Genomic DNA, 20,859 nt, shown 5'->3' with positions numbered 1-20,859 from the left:
TCAGTGTTACTTATTATTTGTATTACATTACAGAGGCCCCAGGAAAGATGGGGATCCATTTTTCTGGGGCACTTACAGATTTGCAATGAATTGATTAAATAATTTAAATTAAGATTTTTTGCTATTTTGTTGCAGATATATGTGTAATTAGGAAGACAAGCCCATGCTGATGTAGGAAGTACATAGAAGAGCCTGGATTTATGTCTAGATCTATGGTCTTAATCAAATGCCTTAATCACAAGACCATCCTTCTTCTTCCAATATAGTATCTGAGTGCCTTTAATATAAAGTTTCACTTCACATACTTTTAAAAGTTTTTCACATTTATGCTTGAAATTTAATTTTCCCAACTATGAACTTTTCTTTTAAATGAAATCAATGGAAATCTTCTGTTACTCTCATTTATGCTTGTGAGGAGAGACTTATGTTATCATAGGCAGCAATGAAAAGATGTTTCTATCCTCAGTATATGATTTACTGTGAAATAACCTTGCAATTAACACAAGAAATATACTTTTACCAGCTTGCTTTAATATCTTGGAAATGTTTTCATAGTGTTTTACAATAGGTTAATACATTCTGACCTGCTGTAAATCAGTGTCATTCTACTAATTTCCATGGGATTACATTGGTTATCCTGTTACCTTGGCTTAGAGTTCTTAAAAGGGAATCCATTTCTAGAATTTGTGCATGCTGGTGCATCTACACAAAATGCTAATTGGGCAGTAGTTAGCACAGCTAAGTGCGTCTACACAAGACACTAACTGCACAACTAACTGCACTAAATGCACAGCCTAATAATACTGCTCAGTAGCATGGCAGGCAAAACCCGTGCTATTGTGGCTATAGTATTAGGCTACTGCACAGTAAGCATCTGTAAAAACCTGTGCACTGGCACTACTGTGAAGTAGTGGCAGTTACTGTGCATTGATTTAGCACGTGGTTATGCAAGTACTAAACTTAATGCACAGTAACTATGGCACATTAACAAATGTGTAAACACTCCCACTGTCAAGTTAAGAACAGAGGGAAAGAACTCATTTCATCTAAATCCATGGTGGATGTATTCAAACCAAAGTCATTCTTTTGGATTTACACCCAAATTCTTTGGGATTTATATAACTGGACTGTGATGTAAATCTGGCCCAATTAGACACATGTCACACAAAGGGAAGGAAGATCTTTTAAAAATCCCTGGCTGTGGTTAACCCAGTGTGGGAGGCTTTTCAAAGATATAAAACTGGCAGGGGTGAATCCTGTAGTCCCTTCCTTGCAGCAGCTGGTGCAGCCATTAAATCACTAATTTCTGGGCTAAGTTGCTGTGTATACAGACCTCCCAGTTTTACTTCAATGAAGAACCACACATGTCTTGATTTGGGTTTTTTGTTCTATAATTTGGCCTTTCATAGTTCAGAATGACACAGAGAATGTACTTTCATTTTCTGTTCCATTAAATATATCCAAGATCATGCTGTTCCTGATTCCTAATCTTATCCCACAACTATGTAATCAGTCCAACTATTCCCTGTAGTTTTTTACTCAAATATGGGCCTAGTTAAAAAAAAATGGTTATAGCTCATTTGAAATCAACTGAGGGTACATATGGACATTCTGAGAGGTTAGGGGGAGGTTGGATTGCATAAAAAACGGCCACCCATTCTAATTTAATCTGCCTAGGTGAGGACCTTACACTTAGATCACTAGTTAAGCATTCTTAAGTACAAACTATACAGAAGTTCCAGGAAGGTTAGATTTGTCTAAAATGGCTCATCTTAGAGGCGCACTAAGTTACATCAGGTAGACCAATCTGACTGGAACTTCTGCATATGTTTGCTCTGGGGCTGCTCTTTTCCTATCCCTTCATGTCACCGGGCTATTTTAACTCCCCAGCCCCTTCTTCCACCCCCAAATTGATACTCCCCACCCTGCAGATCAGCCAACAACCCCCTGCTGGGTCTGCCAACCGTCCTCCACCCCAATCCCACTCCTGGTGCCAATTTTATTAGCGGTTGCTAGTGCCGGGAGCTGATGGAAGTACATTGGGGTGGTGGGAGGGGCAGGTGGGATCAGGGAGGATTGGTTCACCAGGGGGTTGTTCATTGGGGAGGGGATTAAAATAGCTCCTGGTTGGGCAGGGGAGGAAGGGTAGCAAACCCAGGCAATTGCACCAAACTTCCCCCATAGGGTGACTGGTCTCCCATCCTGCCAACCCCACCCCACTCCAAAACTGCAGCAGCTCTAATCTGTATGCTCCTCACCCCACCATGACTTACTTCAATTAGGCTCGCAGGACCAGAGAACGCCAATAAAACTGGCCGCAGAAGTGATTTCTGGGATCATTAGCAGTTCAGCAGCATGAAGGGAGCTGGGGGAGTCCAGGGAGTTTGGCAGGATCTGATAGCCTCTCAAATCCTGCAACCACCCACTCCCCAACACCCCTGCAGACCTTGCCAGCCCTCCTGTTTTCCCCAAGCTCCTCTGCAGACCCTGCTAGCCCTTCATTCCCCCACCCACAGACCCTGTTAGTCCCCCTTATCCACCCCAAACCTACCTGCTAGCCCCTCCATCCCACCCACCCACCCCTCCCCCTCCCCCTCCCCTGATTTACCTTAGATCAGGCACCTGACACCCATCTAATTACTGAGTTAGATGGAGGGGGCATTTTTACCCAGTCTAAATGCCTGAACTTCTAGATGTAATGTTTGTGTGAAGACTTTGGGTGTGAACAGATATTCATTTACAATGGTGTACTTTGCATCCAGTTTTTAAACAGATGTAAATTACACTAGAATCAGGAAATATTTGATCTATTAATGTTAAAATGGCATTTTCTTTTGGAAACTGAGCTAACTTTTTAAAAGGTTAACAGTGGTTGAAATAGCCTAAAAATGCAATAAGGCAAGATGTTTTGGTTTTTGTTGGATGTAACATATCATTTGAACCAAAATACCGCTTTTTAAATTTTGCCCAAATAAATGAAATATTTCCATGTGAGGTCTACCCATAATGAATCTTTTTTATCTTCCAATCCAGCCACACAACTGGATTCTTACTTATTTCACAGGTGTAGGTGAAAAGAGTCAGGTCTTATTTTGGGGACCCTTGATTCTACTAAACCATCAGTTTAGTCATCTAATTCCAGGTTTCTAAATTACACTATTGTACTGTTATATATAATATGTAGTATATAGGCAGTTAAGGGATCTGACACTGATCTGCCTTATGTTAGTGCTATGCTATTGACTTCACTCAGATTTCTCTGGATATATACCAATGTAAAGGAAATCAGAATCAGCCTGAGAACTTGGAACTTTGATTATTTTTAGCACAAAATCCTTGCTTTGTAAAGCACCAAGATTGCCTAAAGGGCCCATAAATATTTTGTGAATCTAGTCAACAGATAAAAGCAGAAAATACTTAGAACATGAAGAAATTCATCTATCTGTCTATTGACAGTGCTTTATGGAAGAACAAGAGTCTATATACAGTAAGGCAATAAATGTGGGATTTAATGGAAGAGCTACAGATTTTCAGGTTGTTAGCTGAGGTGCTATAGAAAGAAAGGGATTGTACAGAATTTTGTGCATGTAGCAGAGCTTGCCAGGTGAATGTTTGTGAGTAGGTTTTCAATGGTAGTGTACATAAATTAATTATTCTAAGTAGTGATCATAATATCCATCTGTGCTGTCAGCCATTAACAAAGACTGAATAACTTAACATGTGTGATTTGCTGACACTGTGTTCAACTCCATCCAAGACATGCATAGGCAAAGGGCCAAATCTTGCCCTGGCTTACACCCTGTATGACCTCTCTTAAAATCACATAGAATAATTTACTTGTGGGTTGAGATCATTCGATTTTAAATATATCCAGTCCTTTGACTGGCAAGAAGACAGATCACAAGCAAAAGAAACTGAAATTTAGGCTACACTCTTGCCAGGACTTAAGCAAATACTTAACTTCAAACTGTACTTGTAGTTTAAAGAATCATGGCTTTCGATAGTAAGATCTTTGCAAACCGGACTTTGAAATTAATTGGGTATTAAGATGGCAGCATCAAATGCTTACAGACAGAGTAGCTTTAGTGCTGTTTTTCTGCTCAGTGTGAGCTCCCAAATGGAAAACGTATCAAGCTCAAGTCCAAAACAACTGCAAGAAAGCAGCTGAGACCAGAGAAAAGAGATCAGAGTGAAAGAATAAAATAGGTGAAAGCCTGAGGAGAGCCTTGTGAATTAAAAAATTGTAGTGCTTAGAAGACAGTATGATGTTGATTGGTTGTGCAAAAAATATTCACCTTATGGGAACAATGGATGATCTATAGAATTAAAATAACTGGCAAACTGTTTTCTTTGTACCTCTCAGAAGAACATTAGCAAAATTCCACTTGGAATTTCGTTGCTGTTAAGGGCTGCAATTGAACAAGTCCCAGCCCCATGCAGCATGCCTAATAGAACCCTAATAGTGCTTCATCTGTGTTACGACTTACAGCTTATTTTGGCAGGAGGTTGCTTATTGGCGCCAAATCAGATGGAAATGACTAGCGGGAAGGGCTCTCTGTAGAAACAGTTTCTACGTGGCTGCATTACTGTCTGAGCCCTTCTAAATTTCTTCTAAGATCTTTCTCCCTGTAGTGAGGAGATGGTCACTCGCAGGCAAGATATGAATTTGGACCACATTGAATGCAGTTCTGCATAAAGACTGGAGTTGCTGTTTGTAGTGCAACAGTTTGTACTTGCAAGTGTGCAGATGCTAAGGTTTTAACAACTGCTGTCTCTAAGCATAGATATAGTAAACAGTCTAGTGGGTGTCTGCTTTCTTCGCATATTTAAGGCACTGACAGACCTGACAAATGTGCAGGCCCCCACTGTAACTCATAGTACTTTACATAAAGTGCCAAGAGTTAGAGCACCTCCCCAACCCAACAGACATTTGCTTGTTGGGTCAGGGTGGTGGAGAACTGAGTCTGGTTGCAGGAGCCCAAGGAGCCTGCCTGCCGCCCAGGAGCCACCCATCTCCTCCCACCCCCCAGCTTCAGAGCTGTCAGCAGGAAGGGAGGGTGGAGGAGTGGGGGAGCAAGCTGTGAGCTGGGGTTTGCCAGGCCTGAGTTGGAGGGGGAGGCTAGGGTAGAGGGCTGCAAAGTGTGGGGGGCTCTGATTCCCCCATCCCCCTCCAGCTCAAGCCAGGCAAAACCCCAGCCCACAGCTCACTCCCAGCCCCAGTTGCACCACAAATTAACCTTAAGGAACACAAATTCCCTAAGGTACTCTAAAATGGAGCACCTTCATCTGATCCCTCATTTGATGAGGGTTAATTTGCTGCATGATCAGCCACTTTAAAAGTGGTCTGCAGCTGTGCATGTGTCACAATCCTGTAACAAATGTAACTGTAATTTGTTTATAAGTGTGCAAATAGAAGTTCCCAGGGGCAAAGATGGCACTAAGTTGCACCATCTCAGAGGCACCATATCCACACAATGGCAGAAGCAAGCAGATAATGCCTTTGGGAATGCTGAGGGAAGGCATGCTGAGTGGTTTCCATTGCTCCAAAGGTAGAAAAGGAGCAGGATGTGTCCTGCAAGAGCTGTCCAGTGTACTGGGGGCTGAACACAGTTGTATTCCCTGTCTTTACTAGCAATAAGCTTGGGGCCCACTGCCTTAGTGTGCTTGGAATTTGTTTGCCCAAAAGTTTGTGAATTTTGGTCTGAGTTTGGAGCGGAAACCAAGAAGAAGTTAAGTATTCCCAAGAGCTCTAGTTTTAGAATTTGATCTTGCCCCTGTTGAAGTCAAGAGGAGTTTTGGTTTATAAAGAAGCAGAGTTTTTTGTGAAATCACTAGGACATAAATGAATGAAAAACTCCAAAACTGTTTTCCACAATGGACAGCAAAGATTTTAACATGTCAGTCTGTTAATCTCCAACAAGGATAAATGTATGTATTTCCTGTATATTTTGTTCATGCAGATTTATCCATGTGAATTCAATGGAAATTCTCTCTCTCATATGCATACATGGAAAAGGAGAGAGAAATCCTGCACGTAATATTCTGCTTTGTGAACTAACCTTTAACTGAACAGTGAAGAACATACATACTTAAATAGTATATTGTACTATGAGGCAAAACATTCCAAAAGATTTACCCAGATATGTAAAAATAAAAGATGGCATTTTCACAGCGTGCACTCTATTTGCATCTATGCGATTTTGAGCATATTATCAGTTGTGTCTGTAAATGATTGAGTTTACATGGGGCACACCCAATTTGTGCATTCAAATTAAAGGCAAATAAAATGGTTTAGATTAAGGAGATTAATATATTGTGTCTCTGTGTGACACCCTTTCTACTGCTGCAATATCACCAAGACCAAAGTGCTAGCCTCTTATCCAAGAGGACAGATGGCAATTTCCTCTTGATAATGGCTCATTTTTTTTGCAACAAGAGAGCCCTGAAGTGACCATTTTTCTTGCATAGAAAGCATCTTTCAGAAGCTTGATAAATCATTCTAAAATAGATCAGCATAACAGCCAAAGAACTAAACAACTTGAAACAAGTTGAAATGGAACTGATTCTACCCCCTTCAGAAAGTTGAAGGGACCCCATTAGTGTATACTTCTACTATATTTGGAAATTGCCTCAGAAAACTTAAGGATTATGCTAATTACCTCAGTCCTAATTCTCTTCTCTTGAACACCAGTGTAAATCAGGAATCACACCAATGCAGACAATGGAACTATACTGGTGTAACACCCAGAGGAGAAGAACATACCATGTTCACAGTATGTTTATGATGCATATACAGGATGAAATTCTTTTTTTTTTTATGGGGAACTTGAAAGAGCCAGATGCCTGACCAGTATATTCAAAATAGCTCCAGTGATATAAGTGGAATTAAACCTATTTATATGAGTTGAGGATCTAGCTTATACAAGTAAACTAATGTTGGCATCCAAGAACTTAAAATAATAGAAGCTAGATACTCAAATGTGGCCAATTTATGGAATTCTGTCAGTTACTATTGTTTTTATTTTTTACTCACCGTTATTTTCAAATTCCTCTTAACTATCCAAAAATAAATATTTAGATTTTCACTGGGTGTGCTGACACCCAGTGAGAATCAAACATAATATTAATTTGAACAAATAAACTCTGGAGCATTTTGAGCTGGGGTAAACTACTCCGTGTCTACACATGCACGGGTGCAGTGTCTACAGCAGCAATTTGAGCCAGGGTAGAGCAGTTTATGCTGGGACACTCCTGTCCTGCTCTGCTCCACACTCCAGGTGGCAGCATTGGGTGATGGAGGGGCCAGCTGAAGCACAAGTGTGCTGAAAATGCAGAGCTGTGTAGCTAGGCAGCAGGCAGGAGTTTGCCCCCTGCTGGCTGGGCTGACTGTGCACAATTTACACCCGTGGTCAGCAGCTACACATGCATTTAATCACAGTTAATTACTCTATTGTAAGATAGTACTGTCCCCAACTGTACTATCTTATGGTGGTGTTAATTAGTTTACTGTGGCCTAATGCCATTGCATGTGTAGTCAGTGACGCTTTACTCCTCAGCTATTTAGTCTACTCTGCAGTAAAGTGCATGTGTACATGCAGCCACTGTAACTTTATTATTTCTAATTTGCAAACATAAGGACCAATCTTGAGCTGTCAACAACTCCCACCCCCTTTACCTTACAGGATTGGATCCAAACACTATTCCTCACCCCTAGTGACCTTTTGTCTCTTTTCTTTTCTATATGGTGGTACAGAGATCTGAGAAAACTGATGTGAACTGCTTTGTTTTTGATATCACATGCATAGCCGTTTTATGGTATAAACTGTACTTATAAACTTACTATGGTTCCAGTTTGACCACCAGCACCTTGTCTACAAAGAGTTTGACAAATACTGAAGCATACTCCCTTATGCATACAACCTAAGTAATAGCAAGGTGTACATTAGAGCTGTGCTCTCTTCATTACCCCAGGTCGTGTCACTTTGCATTGAATCAAGTCATGTTGCATCAGCAATATTTCTATCACTTCTTACTCCTGATAGGAAATTCACCATAGATTTGGACAGCAAATATCCCAGCCACAACAAATGTATATAATGAACAGATTAAATATCAGTGAGAACCAGACTTTTTAAGTGTGCATGGCAACTTTGCGGCTTTGAATATTCCACATCTCTGCCATCTCAATCAAGTATGTTATTGATCATATATATTTGTGAATTTACATATAAATATTTGAGATATGTATGTTTATATGTGAGAGAGAGTGTGTGTGTGTGTGCATATGTCTGCACGTTTGCCTGTTTTGCCTACTCAACAGCTATTCTCTCTACAATTATTTATAAATAAAGATTCTTCCTACAGTCATTTATAAATACAGATTCACACAATTTTGAAATGTACATGTATTGTTGGGTGGACCTGAAAAATGCTATAACATTATATAGTTATAGGCCTATTACATGAATCCCTATTCAGACACATTTGAAATAACAATTTTTGACATATTGTTTCAAAATTGATAGTAAAAAGCATCTACCTTAGCAAGGGCAGATTTTTAGAAGATATACATGATTAAATTGTATGGTGACTATTCTATTAGGCACTCTATGCCACTGTTCATTTAGAAAAGTTAAAGGTTGCCATTGTCTCATGATACAAAATCCAAAGGGAGAACTAGAAAAAAGGAATAAACATGGCTTCCATAAACTTCACAAAGTTCTAAAATGTACAAGGTCTCCAAGCAAGTATCTTTTTATATCTATTTTATTTTATTTAATTAATTAGGCTTACATTTTGTGTATGTCAGTAATGCTTTCTTGACTACTTCTTTATTGCGTCTCCAATCCAACCTCTCTATATGGTCTGCTCCCAATATTCTGCACAGCCCAATGCTTCTGGCGTTGATGGCCAGATCTTGTGGGGTGCATTGTAGTGCTACAGGGCATCTCAGGAGATAATCCATGGTTTGCTTCTCCTGCCAAACACACTGGTTGGTTGTGTTGAGGCTGCATGATTTCATGAAGTTGCATCTGTCAAGATCCATTCTCAATCTGTTCAGACTCCACTATGTATGCCATATGCAGTTGGAACCAGATGGTAACTCCTCACCGGGGGTAATTCCTCACTGGCTCCATTCATCAGATTTGTTATCTAGTTTCTCCCATTCTTTTTACCAGAGGGTAGTTCTGGCTGATTCTGGTGATATGGTAGAGGACTAAAAGTTATTTCTCGATGAGAGACAAGGTGCACTGGTTGATGTCCATATAGCAGGTGGCGGCCATCTGACTCTTGTACCTACTGGACAATGTCACCTGTTACTTTCCTCCTGATGTAAGGAGTTGCTATGACAGATAGTGAGTATAAGCAGGGAACAGGAGTGGATTTTAGGCAGCTTGTTATAATTCTGCATGTATCCTTTAGGGTGGTGTCAATATGTTTACCGTAACTTGAGCATCCCCAGGTAGGACAGGCATATGCAGCCGTAGAGAAACAAAATGCTAAGGCAGTAGTGCATAGATTGGATGGATGTAAGCTCCACACTTGGAATTTGTGAGCTTATGAAGAATCTAGTTTTGTGTGTTGACCTTGGCTTTCTTGACTTCAGTGGGACTTCCATGCAAACAGAAGCACTGAACATGAAGCTACTTTTGTTTAGAAACCTAAATGCAAATTAAACAGCCTTAGCCTCGTGCTTTGTTTTGAAAATCATGGCTGAAAAGCTATGTAAATATGCTAAATGTTCCTGTTATTATTTCTTAGTATTACAAATATTTATCTGGAGCTCATCTCTGTGATTCAAGGATCCAGTTGAGACAATTTTCGAAAACGTCTTTTAGAAAATCTTTTGGGGTGTTTAAGATCTTACTGCATTCATAGGTGCAGTGTGTGCATCGAAATAAAAACATCATAGATTAAATAATGAAATTCATGGAAGTGCACATTGTAGTTAGACATGTGGGGTTGACGTCAACACAAGCCACACAAAGGAAGCTACAGCTACCCAGCACATTTCCAAGCATCTTGCACTCATTTAAAAGCCTAACAGTTAAAGATTTGGGTTTGATAACCTTGATCTACATCTTCTGAGGCACTCAGGATGTAGCAATAGCATTGACTGGGGTGTGCGAAGCGGGCTGTATTCAATTCAAATTCAGCCCGAGTCAGGGACCCCGGGTGCCACCACCCAGACCCAGAAGGCACCACTGACTGAGCTGGGGGCTGGGCATGGGGGGCCCCCCAGCATGCTCCCCAGTGGACCCAGAAGTAGACCAGAACTGCTTCTGGTCCACTTCTGGGTCTGCTGCTGAGCACGCTGGGGAGCCCCCGTGCTTCTGTGGGACACTCCAGGTGCCCCAGCATTGCAGCATTCACGAGCCGCCTGCTACCTAGAGGTATATAGAAAAAACATTTAAAGCTGTGTCTAAGTTCGAATCTCAAAATCTTTCCGAATCTCTCCAGATCAATTCAGAGGGTTCTGATTCAATTCATAGAGAGAGATTAATAAGTCCTCTGATTCAGTTCGGATTTGGAGATTTGACCATCGAATTGGGCTGAATCTCTGCCAAATCAAATCAGGGACTGAAGCTTTGCACAGCTATAGTATTTATCATTATAGTTAGTATTATAAATGTTGTTTCTGATGTTTTTACATATGTGTTGTTAAAGTGGATATTAATAGTGATATTACTATAATAATTAAGTTGTAATAATTAGTAAAGCAATGATAATGATGCTAAAACCTAGGAAGATAGCAGTATGACTTTCATGAAATGACTACACCAACCTTAAAAAAAACTCTTCCCTCTCATCTATCCTATAACCCAGTCAATCCTAATCAATCTTTTCTAGGAAAAACATGGACAAATGTGGAGTCTTGCTGTGTGCCCTCACATTCACAGGGGAGTTCTGAACACAAATATAAAATGCCTCAGTGAAGTCAGCCCTACATGAGGAAGTATTACTGTAATAAATTCATGATGGGTTTGAGCCGGAAATTTCAGTTCCACATTGAAAATTTCCTTCAGTCCCAATTGGTTCCAGGCACAAAGTTTCTGCTTGATGCTTGAGAGCATTTCTGAAATTTTCTCCAAGCTTTAAGGATAATCAGATCCAGGGGTTTGGTTGGTTCCCTAATACAGCGGGGGGGGGGGTGGAGGAGTGTTTTGCTTTGTTTTTTTTTAATGAAGAACCACTCAATGGTTGGCTGCTTTACTGTCTAAAGCTCCCTAGTGGCAAAATTGTGTAGCAGGGTAAGAATCAAGGTTATTTCACTGGCTGTTCAGGCATATCAAATTTCTACACTATTTTCTTTCTTAGTGGACTGAAGTCTGAGAGTTTAAAAAGCCAGCTAGGCAAAGTACCAGGCTTTATTTAAAATAACTATTGAAGTTGTTAACTTATAGCATGTCCCATACTTCTCCACTGTTGTATTCAGATAAAGTGTCTTCTCTCTTTTACCTTTTAACACAAACCCATTGAAAAAATGTCTACAAGATCGAATTCTTTCCTTATAATGATTTCACATAAAGTAACCATACATTAAAAGTTTTACATAAACTTGATACCCAGTTTCAGCTAAAATCACTGGTATCCTGAAAGTCCTCATTTTTCATACCATCAATTAGAGCATTTGCTTTCTTCTTAATGTTTGTTGAAAGGGTATTTCTGCACCAAGCACATTTTGCTTTTTACCGGTCCAATATGATGAACTCTTCAGAGTGAAAAGTCAAATAAGTGCACATACTAACAAATCTAGTCTGTTGCTCACTGTAAATATGAACACTTGCTCAGCTTTTCATGATAAATTAATTCAGACACTATGTTACTGAAAAAAATGGTTCACCATGAAGAATATGTGTATGGGTTGCTGTGGAGTAACATGCTGTCAGTAATGACGCTACCAATAATGTGTACTTTTATATGAGTATTTCCTGAGGCTAAAAGCTGTGACTGAAGATGTAACCCAGTTTTCAATTTTTTAAATATGGTGGCCGCCTTAATTTTACCATGTGATGTTAATAATGAGAGTTCATTACTTCAATGGATTTATTTTGATTTACCCATGTCCAACAACTTTTCTAAAAGTTTAGATTTTGAAGTCAGGAAAATGTATTAGATCAACTCAGACATGACACAGTCCTCTTCATAAGGTTTGCCATTTAAAATAATCATTGCATTAATAGAGGCACATTTGAGAAGTTTCAGCTTGTCACTTTAAACCAAGATCTCTACTACATGGTTCTATGGCTGCTGCTTTGAGTGGGAACAAAAACTCAGGCACTGGAAGTGACAGCCCTAAAGAGTCTCAGCATCCCAAATTACCATACTTACTTGTATACCACAGACATTTCCCCAAAAAAATCAGCCCCCCAAAACTGGGGTGTGTATCTTAAATAGAGAAGCTGATATTCTTTCCCAGAACCTCATAATATGGTGGTGTAGAAGGATAAAGACAACCCAGTCCTGCATATCCCCAATTCCCTTGTAATGGCATAAAACTTGATGAAAAATGGTTAGAGCAGCTGTGAAAGGGTTAATACTGAACTGTGCACACCACTGCTCCCCTCGCCCTCTTCTGCTTCCTGGCAGGGACAGAGAAGCTAGCAGTCATCTTGTAATACAGCATCATCATGAAAAAGTCAGTTCTAGGCCATAGCTCGTCAAAAATCTTTTTTTTCTACATTCTGCCTTCCAAAGTCTAGGCTCTAACTTCTAATAGTTCCCATCTTCACAGACAGACTTGTGTTCCTCCAAATAAATGCATCCATACTTAACTGTGGGCACAAATTCTAACATCTGGTTGTTCCTATTTACTGATGCAATTAGAGTGATATGTAAAGATTATCATTTGTACCTGCAATCATCTGTGTTTGTAGAATGATGCAATGATTTCTAGGCACAAAGTTGCACCTATGCATTTGAAAGCTGCTTCTGAAAACTGACCACTTGCTTTCTTCCTTATTTACAACAAATAGCCAAGTACATAAGTCCTCATCCTGCCCAGGCAAAGCCATTAACATTAGTGAAGGATGTGTGTGAGTACAGTAAATTTGTTCTATCATTTATATTCAGTATGCCAAATTCTACCTTAATTTGGGCCACAAAATCATAAAATCAGAGCAGGGGTTGTCAACCAGGAGTACACGTACCTCTGGGGGTACTTTGAAAGGTGCCAGAGAGCATATGGGGGTGAGCAGGGATGGAGCACTGCCACCCTGCACCACTGCCTCACCCACCCCCCTGATTCCATGTCTGGCCGCTCGCCCCCAGCTCCACATCAAGCCGCTCACCACCCCCCCACACTCTGCATCTGGCCACTCGCCACCCCCCACAATGGTACACTTATTAAAAAGGGGGCTGGCCGGGGGTACACTTATTTTAAAAGGTTGAAAACCCCTGAATTAGAAAATTGGAAGGTCATTTAGTCCAAGTTCCTACATATATGTAGGATTCACTAGATCTAAACCATTCCAGCTAGATGCCTATATTAGGGCAGAATTTGATCCTGTTCATATTCTTCCACTCCATCCTTGGTGCTGCTGAGCAAGAGAGGTAATTGAGGTTCCTTCATCCATAAAGAATGAAAGGCTGCTTTTTTCCTGTCTAGTTTTATTACTGTCAGGTTCCTCCAGTCTGAATAATCTGGTTTCTTTACATTTCCAGTATAATTTTTCTCACACAAAATAAAATTTAAAAAAATTCGCCAAAGCATGCCATGGGTTCTTTCCAGCTCCACCATTAAAGCTTTTCTTTTTTTTAAAGTTCTCAGTTTTGCAAATTTTAAAGGTCATGGAGAAACTCTAGCCTCAGTCTACAGATCCTAAATCCCTGGGCAAACAAAGCAATGTTCCATTTTTAAGTACTTTTGGAAGATTAATAAATGAATAGATACTTTAATGCACAGCTAATCAAATGTGGGAGATAATTATAGATTCCAACAGAAAAAAAATCCTTTTAGGTATGTGATGGGTCTCAGTCACTTGTGCTCAGGATCAAACTGATTACCAAATATGGGATCAGTAAGAAATTCTCCCTTGAGCCAGACTGGGAAGAACTGAGGGAGACAGGGGATTGCCTTCTTCAGTAGTGTTGGGTATGGTCCACTTTTTAGGGTCATCTGAGTTTAACTCATTTACTGTCGCTATAAGGATGAGGCATTGGTGGTATCCTTGTGTCTCCTGTGCCTTACCTGAGACATGCACGTTAGTTTTTTTATAGAATGCTTTGTGATGGTAACATGCAAAAGAGGTCAGAGTAGATATCCTTGTGGGCCCTTTTGGAAAATATGTTGCCCGGGAATGCCAGGAACTAGATTTGATGGCCCAGGAAGCCCCTTCAATCCTAAATTCCTACGATAAGAGGGCTTCTTGTCAGAATATATTATAACCATCTCTTACATCCTCAGCTGTTGTATTTCTGAAATCTATCATAGACACTACTTGTATCAGTATAATTCCTACAAAATCTAAAACATTTATTAAAATTTTATAACCCATTTAAAAATGGAGCTGCTCTAAATTATAACCCTTTTTTATAAAAAGGGATTCTCCAGCTCTACAGACTTGAAAATACACTTGTCGTTTCATGAATTGACACTCATTTCATTTTCCTGTCAAATTTCAGATGTACAAATTCTCTGTGCTAGCCTCAGTGTTTTTTATACATGTCTAAGAAATATATACGCCACCTCAACTGTATATTTATGTAGCATCTGCCCATCAAACCATTATGCACATGTTGAGGCCAGAGATTTGGGTTGATCTTTGAGGATAACTCCAAACTAAACCAAGTACAAAGTCTCTCAAAGACTCTCTCTCAACTTACACGGCTGTCCCCCTTATAGTAGCAATCATCTATATTCCACCCCAGGCACCTTTGTCTCTGTATTCTCAGAAGAGGAAACTGCAAATGTGAAAATGCCTTACAAAAATAATTATCCATTATCAAAAGTTATCCATTTTCTGCTCTTAGGTATCTGGGAATGAAGGTGTAAAGCATAAGAGCCAATGAAAACATAACCATATATATGCCTAACCCACTGCAAAAACAAATGAAGGCCTCAAACAATATTTTAGAGGGATGTAGCTCATTTTTCCCAGCAGTGGTATTCCAGCTATTAGGGCAATTCATTTTTATGAAGATTCCCATTCTAGATCCCTGTATTTCTAACTGGCACATACTTAAAATGAATGTAGACCATCTAGCTTCTGTAATAAAGGGTTTATTTGAATAAACCTTATGCAACTGTACTTTGGAAAAAAATGAAAGATTCAGACTTGGACTTATCCTCACACTTCGTTTTAATCTATAGTAATGGTAGTTTTTGGTTCCATTGTTTTGCTCACCAAAATAGTTTAGGGATCATCCAGAAGGGCTATTCTTCAGAACCAAGGAAAAAAGAGGGGTGCCAGCCTTCAGCCCTAAGCAAGCCGGAAAGGCCCTGCTTTCTTATTGTCATCTATTCCTAGTTTACTTTCTTCACCAGAAAAATGCACAATACAGCTATGTACTATGTCAGCTCCTTATGTGTCTTATTTTTGGCATTAAGGTAAGTAACACTATCTTCTATCCTGCTGCAGAGTAAATGAACACAGAATGAAACCTCCTTCCTTTATCTTCATATATGGCATCCATGGCCATCGCATCTCAGATATGGCATAAATGACCAGTACCAGACCCTAAGGCTATATCCAGACGAGCACAGCCATGCACTATGTGGTGCTGCAGGCACACAATGCACATTCAGTTGCTCTCCATGCTGCAAGGGAGCAGTGTAGAGAAGAGGAGGGGGAATTGACCCCTGGACATCCAGGGGTCAAAAAACTCACACGGAAAAAAAAGCTAAGCGACATACATGGGGGCAGCATGTGCTGCGGAAAATGGGAGCCTGGCCAGCCAGAGCCACACTCTGGCTGCCAGCAAGACACCACATGCCTGGATCACCACTGCTGCAGCCCTGGAAGGACCCCAGGCCCCCAGGTAAGGCTGCTGGGGCCAGCCCAGGGCTGGCCCAAGCCTCCCCTACCCCACCTAGGGTAACCTGCCACACACCAGAAGGCATACAGCACAGGCGTTCCCTGAGGACAACGGCACAAAGTGCACCATTGCTGGTTGTCCCCAGGAAATCAAACGTTCTCTTGTGTGGACGCAGCATAAGAGTCCATAACAATCCCACAGTAGCACACCATAATTTGTATTAAACATGTAAATGCCAGCTATGTTGTTTAAGGCTTCTTATGTGAGATATGACCATCCTGTTAAGGGATCCATTTGAAAACTGGCCTGTCAGTGAAACTATTACAACACTCTATATTGTATATTGAGTATGTAGTAATGCACAAGGAAGTGCAGTTTATAGAAAAAGAAATTTACATGAGCTCTGGAATGAGTTATTCACAGGAGCAAAACAATAAGAGCTATTTCAATATGTTTCCCACGGTATTTGTCAATAAAGAATTGTGATGATTGTTATTATCAGTTCCGATTAAGTTAATCATAGGTCAAGTTCAAGGCTGTGATTTGTGTTTGTGTTGCTGCATATTCCATCCATGTATAAACCAATAGGGCTACAGTTTTTTCTGACAATTAGATTCAGAAGTTAAATGCAGGTTGCACTACAGGATCTACTTGCAAAAATATATCTTTTCAATCTAAATGTCTGATCTCATTCCCATTGAAGTCAAAAGCTGAACTTTCATTGACTTCACTTAGAAGCAAGATCAAACTACTTAGACCTCTTATGCAACTAAGGAAGTATTATAAACATAACTCCAAATTTAAAAAACTGCAACTGGGTTCTTCAGCATTAACGTGGAATTTCCCCCATGATACTTAAATATATTAATTGTCAAAGAAACCAATGCATCAGAAATAGAAACCTCTCAAAAGAACTATTTAAACTCTAGTGATAAATTGGAATATTCCACCATGTTAGGACTGTAGCATGTATATATGGTATTCATTTAGCACTTTGTCTGCTCCCATGTTTATCCGTGGTTTTACTGTGATCTTTTCTTTCTTTTTCAGCTGGTTAATAATCCACTAGCAAGTCAAGCAGCAGCAGCAGCAGCAGCAGCAGCCATGGGCTCAATAGCAAGCTCGCAGGCCTTTGGCAATGCACTCTCCAGTCTTCAGGGGGTCACAGGTCAACTAGTCACTAATGCACAAGGACAGGTAAGTAGAAGATGGAGAAAACAGTAAATTCTTGTTGCAGATTGTTCTTCTGATAAAAATGAATTTCCTTTTGCATAATAGTGATTTGCAAATGCACATCATTGGGATAAATAGATAATGATGACCAGCACAGATAAGAAATAGAAAAATGTAGGGATGCTGGGAAGTAGTTACAATGAAGGATTTCTTTCAAGTAAAAACAAGTTCAGCTTTTCTGTTTCATAATGCAGCTTTTAAAAGAGATGACCATAATGTGATAGTGGTATTTTTAAAGCAATCTGAATATTGTTCCTGATTCTCACTAATTCAAGAACTTCCTAGATTTCACCAAAAATACTAGAAGCATCTCTCCATTTCTAAACAAAGAATTAATAACAAAGAATTGTATTACTACAGTATTACTAAGATGGCTTTTTTTCTACAAACTCTTCTATGGGTCCTTCTATAAATTTGCTATGAAGCACTTATAAAATATGATATGTTTGTCAAAAAAATCAACAAAGACAACTTGGGAATGTGGTATCCTTGATTGAGTTCACATAATTGTTTACTCATTTCCCAATTAATAAAATCCAGAATTCTGTACTGGATCTGTCAGTCATTAGTACTAATTTGAGAGGATGTGTTGCTTTTAAAAATCTGGTATCACTCTAAACATGAATAATCCTGTCCTGTCATAGGGAGGTAAGTACCTAACTTTGAGCATGAGAGCAATCCCATTCACCACATATGCTTACATATTTTTCTGAATCATGGCCATTAACTGGTTCTATTTGTATCAAATACCAGTAATAAAGTTAACGCAACTGTTTGTTTCACCACAGTTGTAATGTCATAGACTTGTTGTAAAAATAGATTAGCATAATTTAAGATTAGCCCTGCTAACTGTGTACCATGTATCCAAAAATAAATGTGCTGTTGGAAGTAATACTGATAAGATGAAACATTCTGGCAGATGCCAGACACTTCTATAGATGTTTGATAGACTAGCACAGCTTTGGACATCAGTGATTATAAAGTTTTAGTCCTACAGCTCTTGACATATAATTCAAAAAAGCACAAATGGTTGTTTCTCCTTCATTCCCCATAATTTTCTACTGCCAAGTTATTTACTGGAGAAGGAAAGGTTATTTTTTTTTATTCTGGTCAATAAAAGAAAAGAGAAAAGGGATCCTCAAACTTTATGGGGATATTTTTTTACATAAAGCATAAACAAATATGCTTCCTGAGCTTTGCTCTCCCCATCCAAGTCCTAGGAAAAAAATGCTGACCTTGTTATATTTACTGGGTGGGTGCAGAATTGTTCCATCACTACCCCGAGGGTTGAACGATGGAGCTTGTCAAAGTGAGGCCTTATCTAATGAATCATCTTATCGCAGGTGCACACCACACATATTAAAGGAGGATTGTATGAACAATGTGCCCTCTACAATAACCTTTCAATGTCTACTTTAACCCTTGTTTCAATCCCTTTTCATCAAAGGATCATTTTATGCAGCCAGCTTTAAATGGAGGCTCTCAAAAGCCTATTAAGATTTCTGGAGGGATGGGGTATTGGAATGGAAGAAAAGTTGGTTATAATGCCTATAACTCATAGTCAGATCAGCTCCATCTGTAAGGCCTGCTTCTGTATATCTCTGCTCCAGAAATGGTACATACTGTCCTCTGAAAAGATACACTTGGCTTCTAAAATGTAAATTGTAAGAACTGAATATATAAAGCCAGGCCAGATTTTCAATAGTTTTTCCTTTCGTGTCCTCCTCAGAAAACAAAAGTGAAACGTGTACATGAACTGTGTATTTAAAGAATTAGTACTGTAAAAATACCAGTGAATGAGGAGGTATAGAGTCAGTTGGGTCAAGGTACTGTTGCTTATTCCACAGATAATATAAAATCCAATAATTCCACAGGTTACAGTGAGAGAAAAAGGAAGGAGAGAAAAAGAGAATCACTCTCTATTGTTGAATAAAATTACAGTTACTATCTACCTTTTAGCTCTTTGAAGCAGCAGTTGTCTTTTTTGTTATGTGTTTATATAGTGCTTGGCATAATCAGGCCTTGATTCATGACTGGAACACCTCAGCACTACAATATTAAAAAAAGTATTTCTATACCAGCCATCTTTATAGTAATCATTATTATCTATAGCACATTTCTAAAGCTATCCACCCACATAACAGTTGTAGCCCATGTAATTAATTTGGATTTGAGAGATTGAGTTTTGGTAAGTGAATATACCTTTTCAAATGATTAATATTCACACAAAGCAGCAAAAAAGTATAGGCCTAATTTGTAAAAAGAAAACTATAATTAGCAGTAGTTTTGGAGTGACCAGCTTAAGACTGCTTATGGGGGAACCTGATTTCCTGAAAGTGATGGAACCCAGACTTTTAAAAACAAGGTCTCTATGAAGAATATTGAGCATGTCATCCAAATTCATTAGTCACATCTGAAAATGTAAGCCTGGGTGTTTGACCACCACATTTGCATATGCAGTCACTGTAACTGCAAGCCCATTTTTTTTTAATGTAGGTCTTTGATGATTATCTGTCTTAATATTTGGTGATCATTTATCTCTTGTGATATTGAAACTGTAAGTCTTATCTGAACCTCTAGTCCAAATCTAGGGTAAATTAACTTTTTAACAATATATGACTTGACTTTCTATTCCTAATAGTCTGGGATTTCAAGTCTAAGCAATCCTGTGTTCAAAATGTTCAATGTGACAACGTGATAGCAAATTTGTGTTAATTCCATTTTGGAATTTAAAAATGATGATTGGGGTATGCAAATATTACTATTTGAAAAAAAAGCCAGAGTTTTCAACAACCAAGGTCCCAGTTCCTATCAGCTTTATATTACCTGATATGTTTGTTATAATATAGGCAGGGGACTGTGGTTCAAAATTTTACTTTCACAGACAGGTTGAAAAACAGTTAATGGTCTGGGAGGCATAATCATTTCCTATATTCTATTTGACTAGTGGCAGTCAACCTCTGCTAAGTTCTTTAAGTCTCCTTTATTTGATTAAAACAGATCAAGTGGTTAATATACATGGACATTACTAGTCAACTTAGTGGCTCATTGATTATATCACAGAGCAGGATACGTTAGGTTTGTTTGACAGTTTCTTAGTTTGAAGATAGCTTTTCTCTTCTATTCATGAGGGAGGACTTCTTTCATATGGCTGACTTGGAGCAACAATTAAAAGTTCAGTTTAAGCTCAGTTAACCAGTCCAATGCTCTTGAGGAAAGGAAATGTAGCTCTGCAATGTCACCATCAAATTTGTATAGAGGGCAGAGTGTCCATAATTTGATCAGGGTTGCCACATTCTGCAGAACTCCTAATACACCACCTGTGCAACCAGTGACCACAGCAGCCATGTCCAGTTTGGATTCAATTTAGAAGCTTCTGTGTTTTTCGTGGAAGGTCAAAACCAGGAGGCTTTATTGTTGAGTTGTAAATTAGATGTTTGTATTGAATGGTGGCTTAATGCCATGCTTTCCTCCAAGCTGCTGCACTGTTGGTATCCTTAAAGGGCTTGAGCACATGTCCACAAAAGTTTCTGAGACACCAAGCTGTAAATCTCTATGGGATGGGGAGGGTCTGGATTGTCATTCGTACAGATCACCTCTCTGTATGTAGCTTTATCGTGGCGAATGTCTGGAAGAGTAATATGGGTC

At 39.3% G+C, this 20,859-nt stretch overlaps 1 protein-coding gene across 2 annotated transcripts in view; it reads left to right on the top strand.

The window, feature by feature from the left end:
• Positions 1 to 20,859, top strand: part of POU6F2 (POU class 6 homeobox 2) — a 421,158-nt gene that overhangs the window by 334,680 nt on the left and 65,619 nt on the right. For both annotated transcript variants that reach the window (XM_090048651.1, XM_090048652.1), the window contains one exon: positions 17,029 to 17,175. In XM_090048651.1, coding sequence (XP_089904777.1) covers positions 17,029 to 17,175 — 147 coding nt within the window. The remainder of the gene's footprint in view (positions 1 to 17,028; positions 17,176 to 20,859) is intronic.

The sequence above is a fragment of the Crocodylus siamensis genome, chromosome 5 (genome assembly GCF_052110815.1).
Source record: "Crocodylus siamensis isolate JL-2025a chromosome 5, ASM5211081v1, whole genome shotgun sequence".
Lineage (NCBI taxonomy): Eukaryota > Metazoa > Chordata > Crocodylia > Crocodylidae > Crocodylus > Crocodylus siamensis.
The sequence above is the reverse complement of the archived record's forward strand: the minus strand, read 5'-3'. Positions and strand labels throughout refer to the sequence as shown.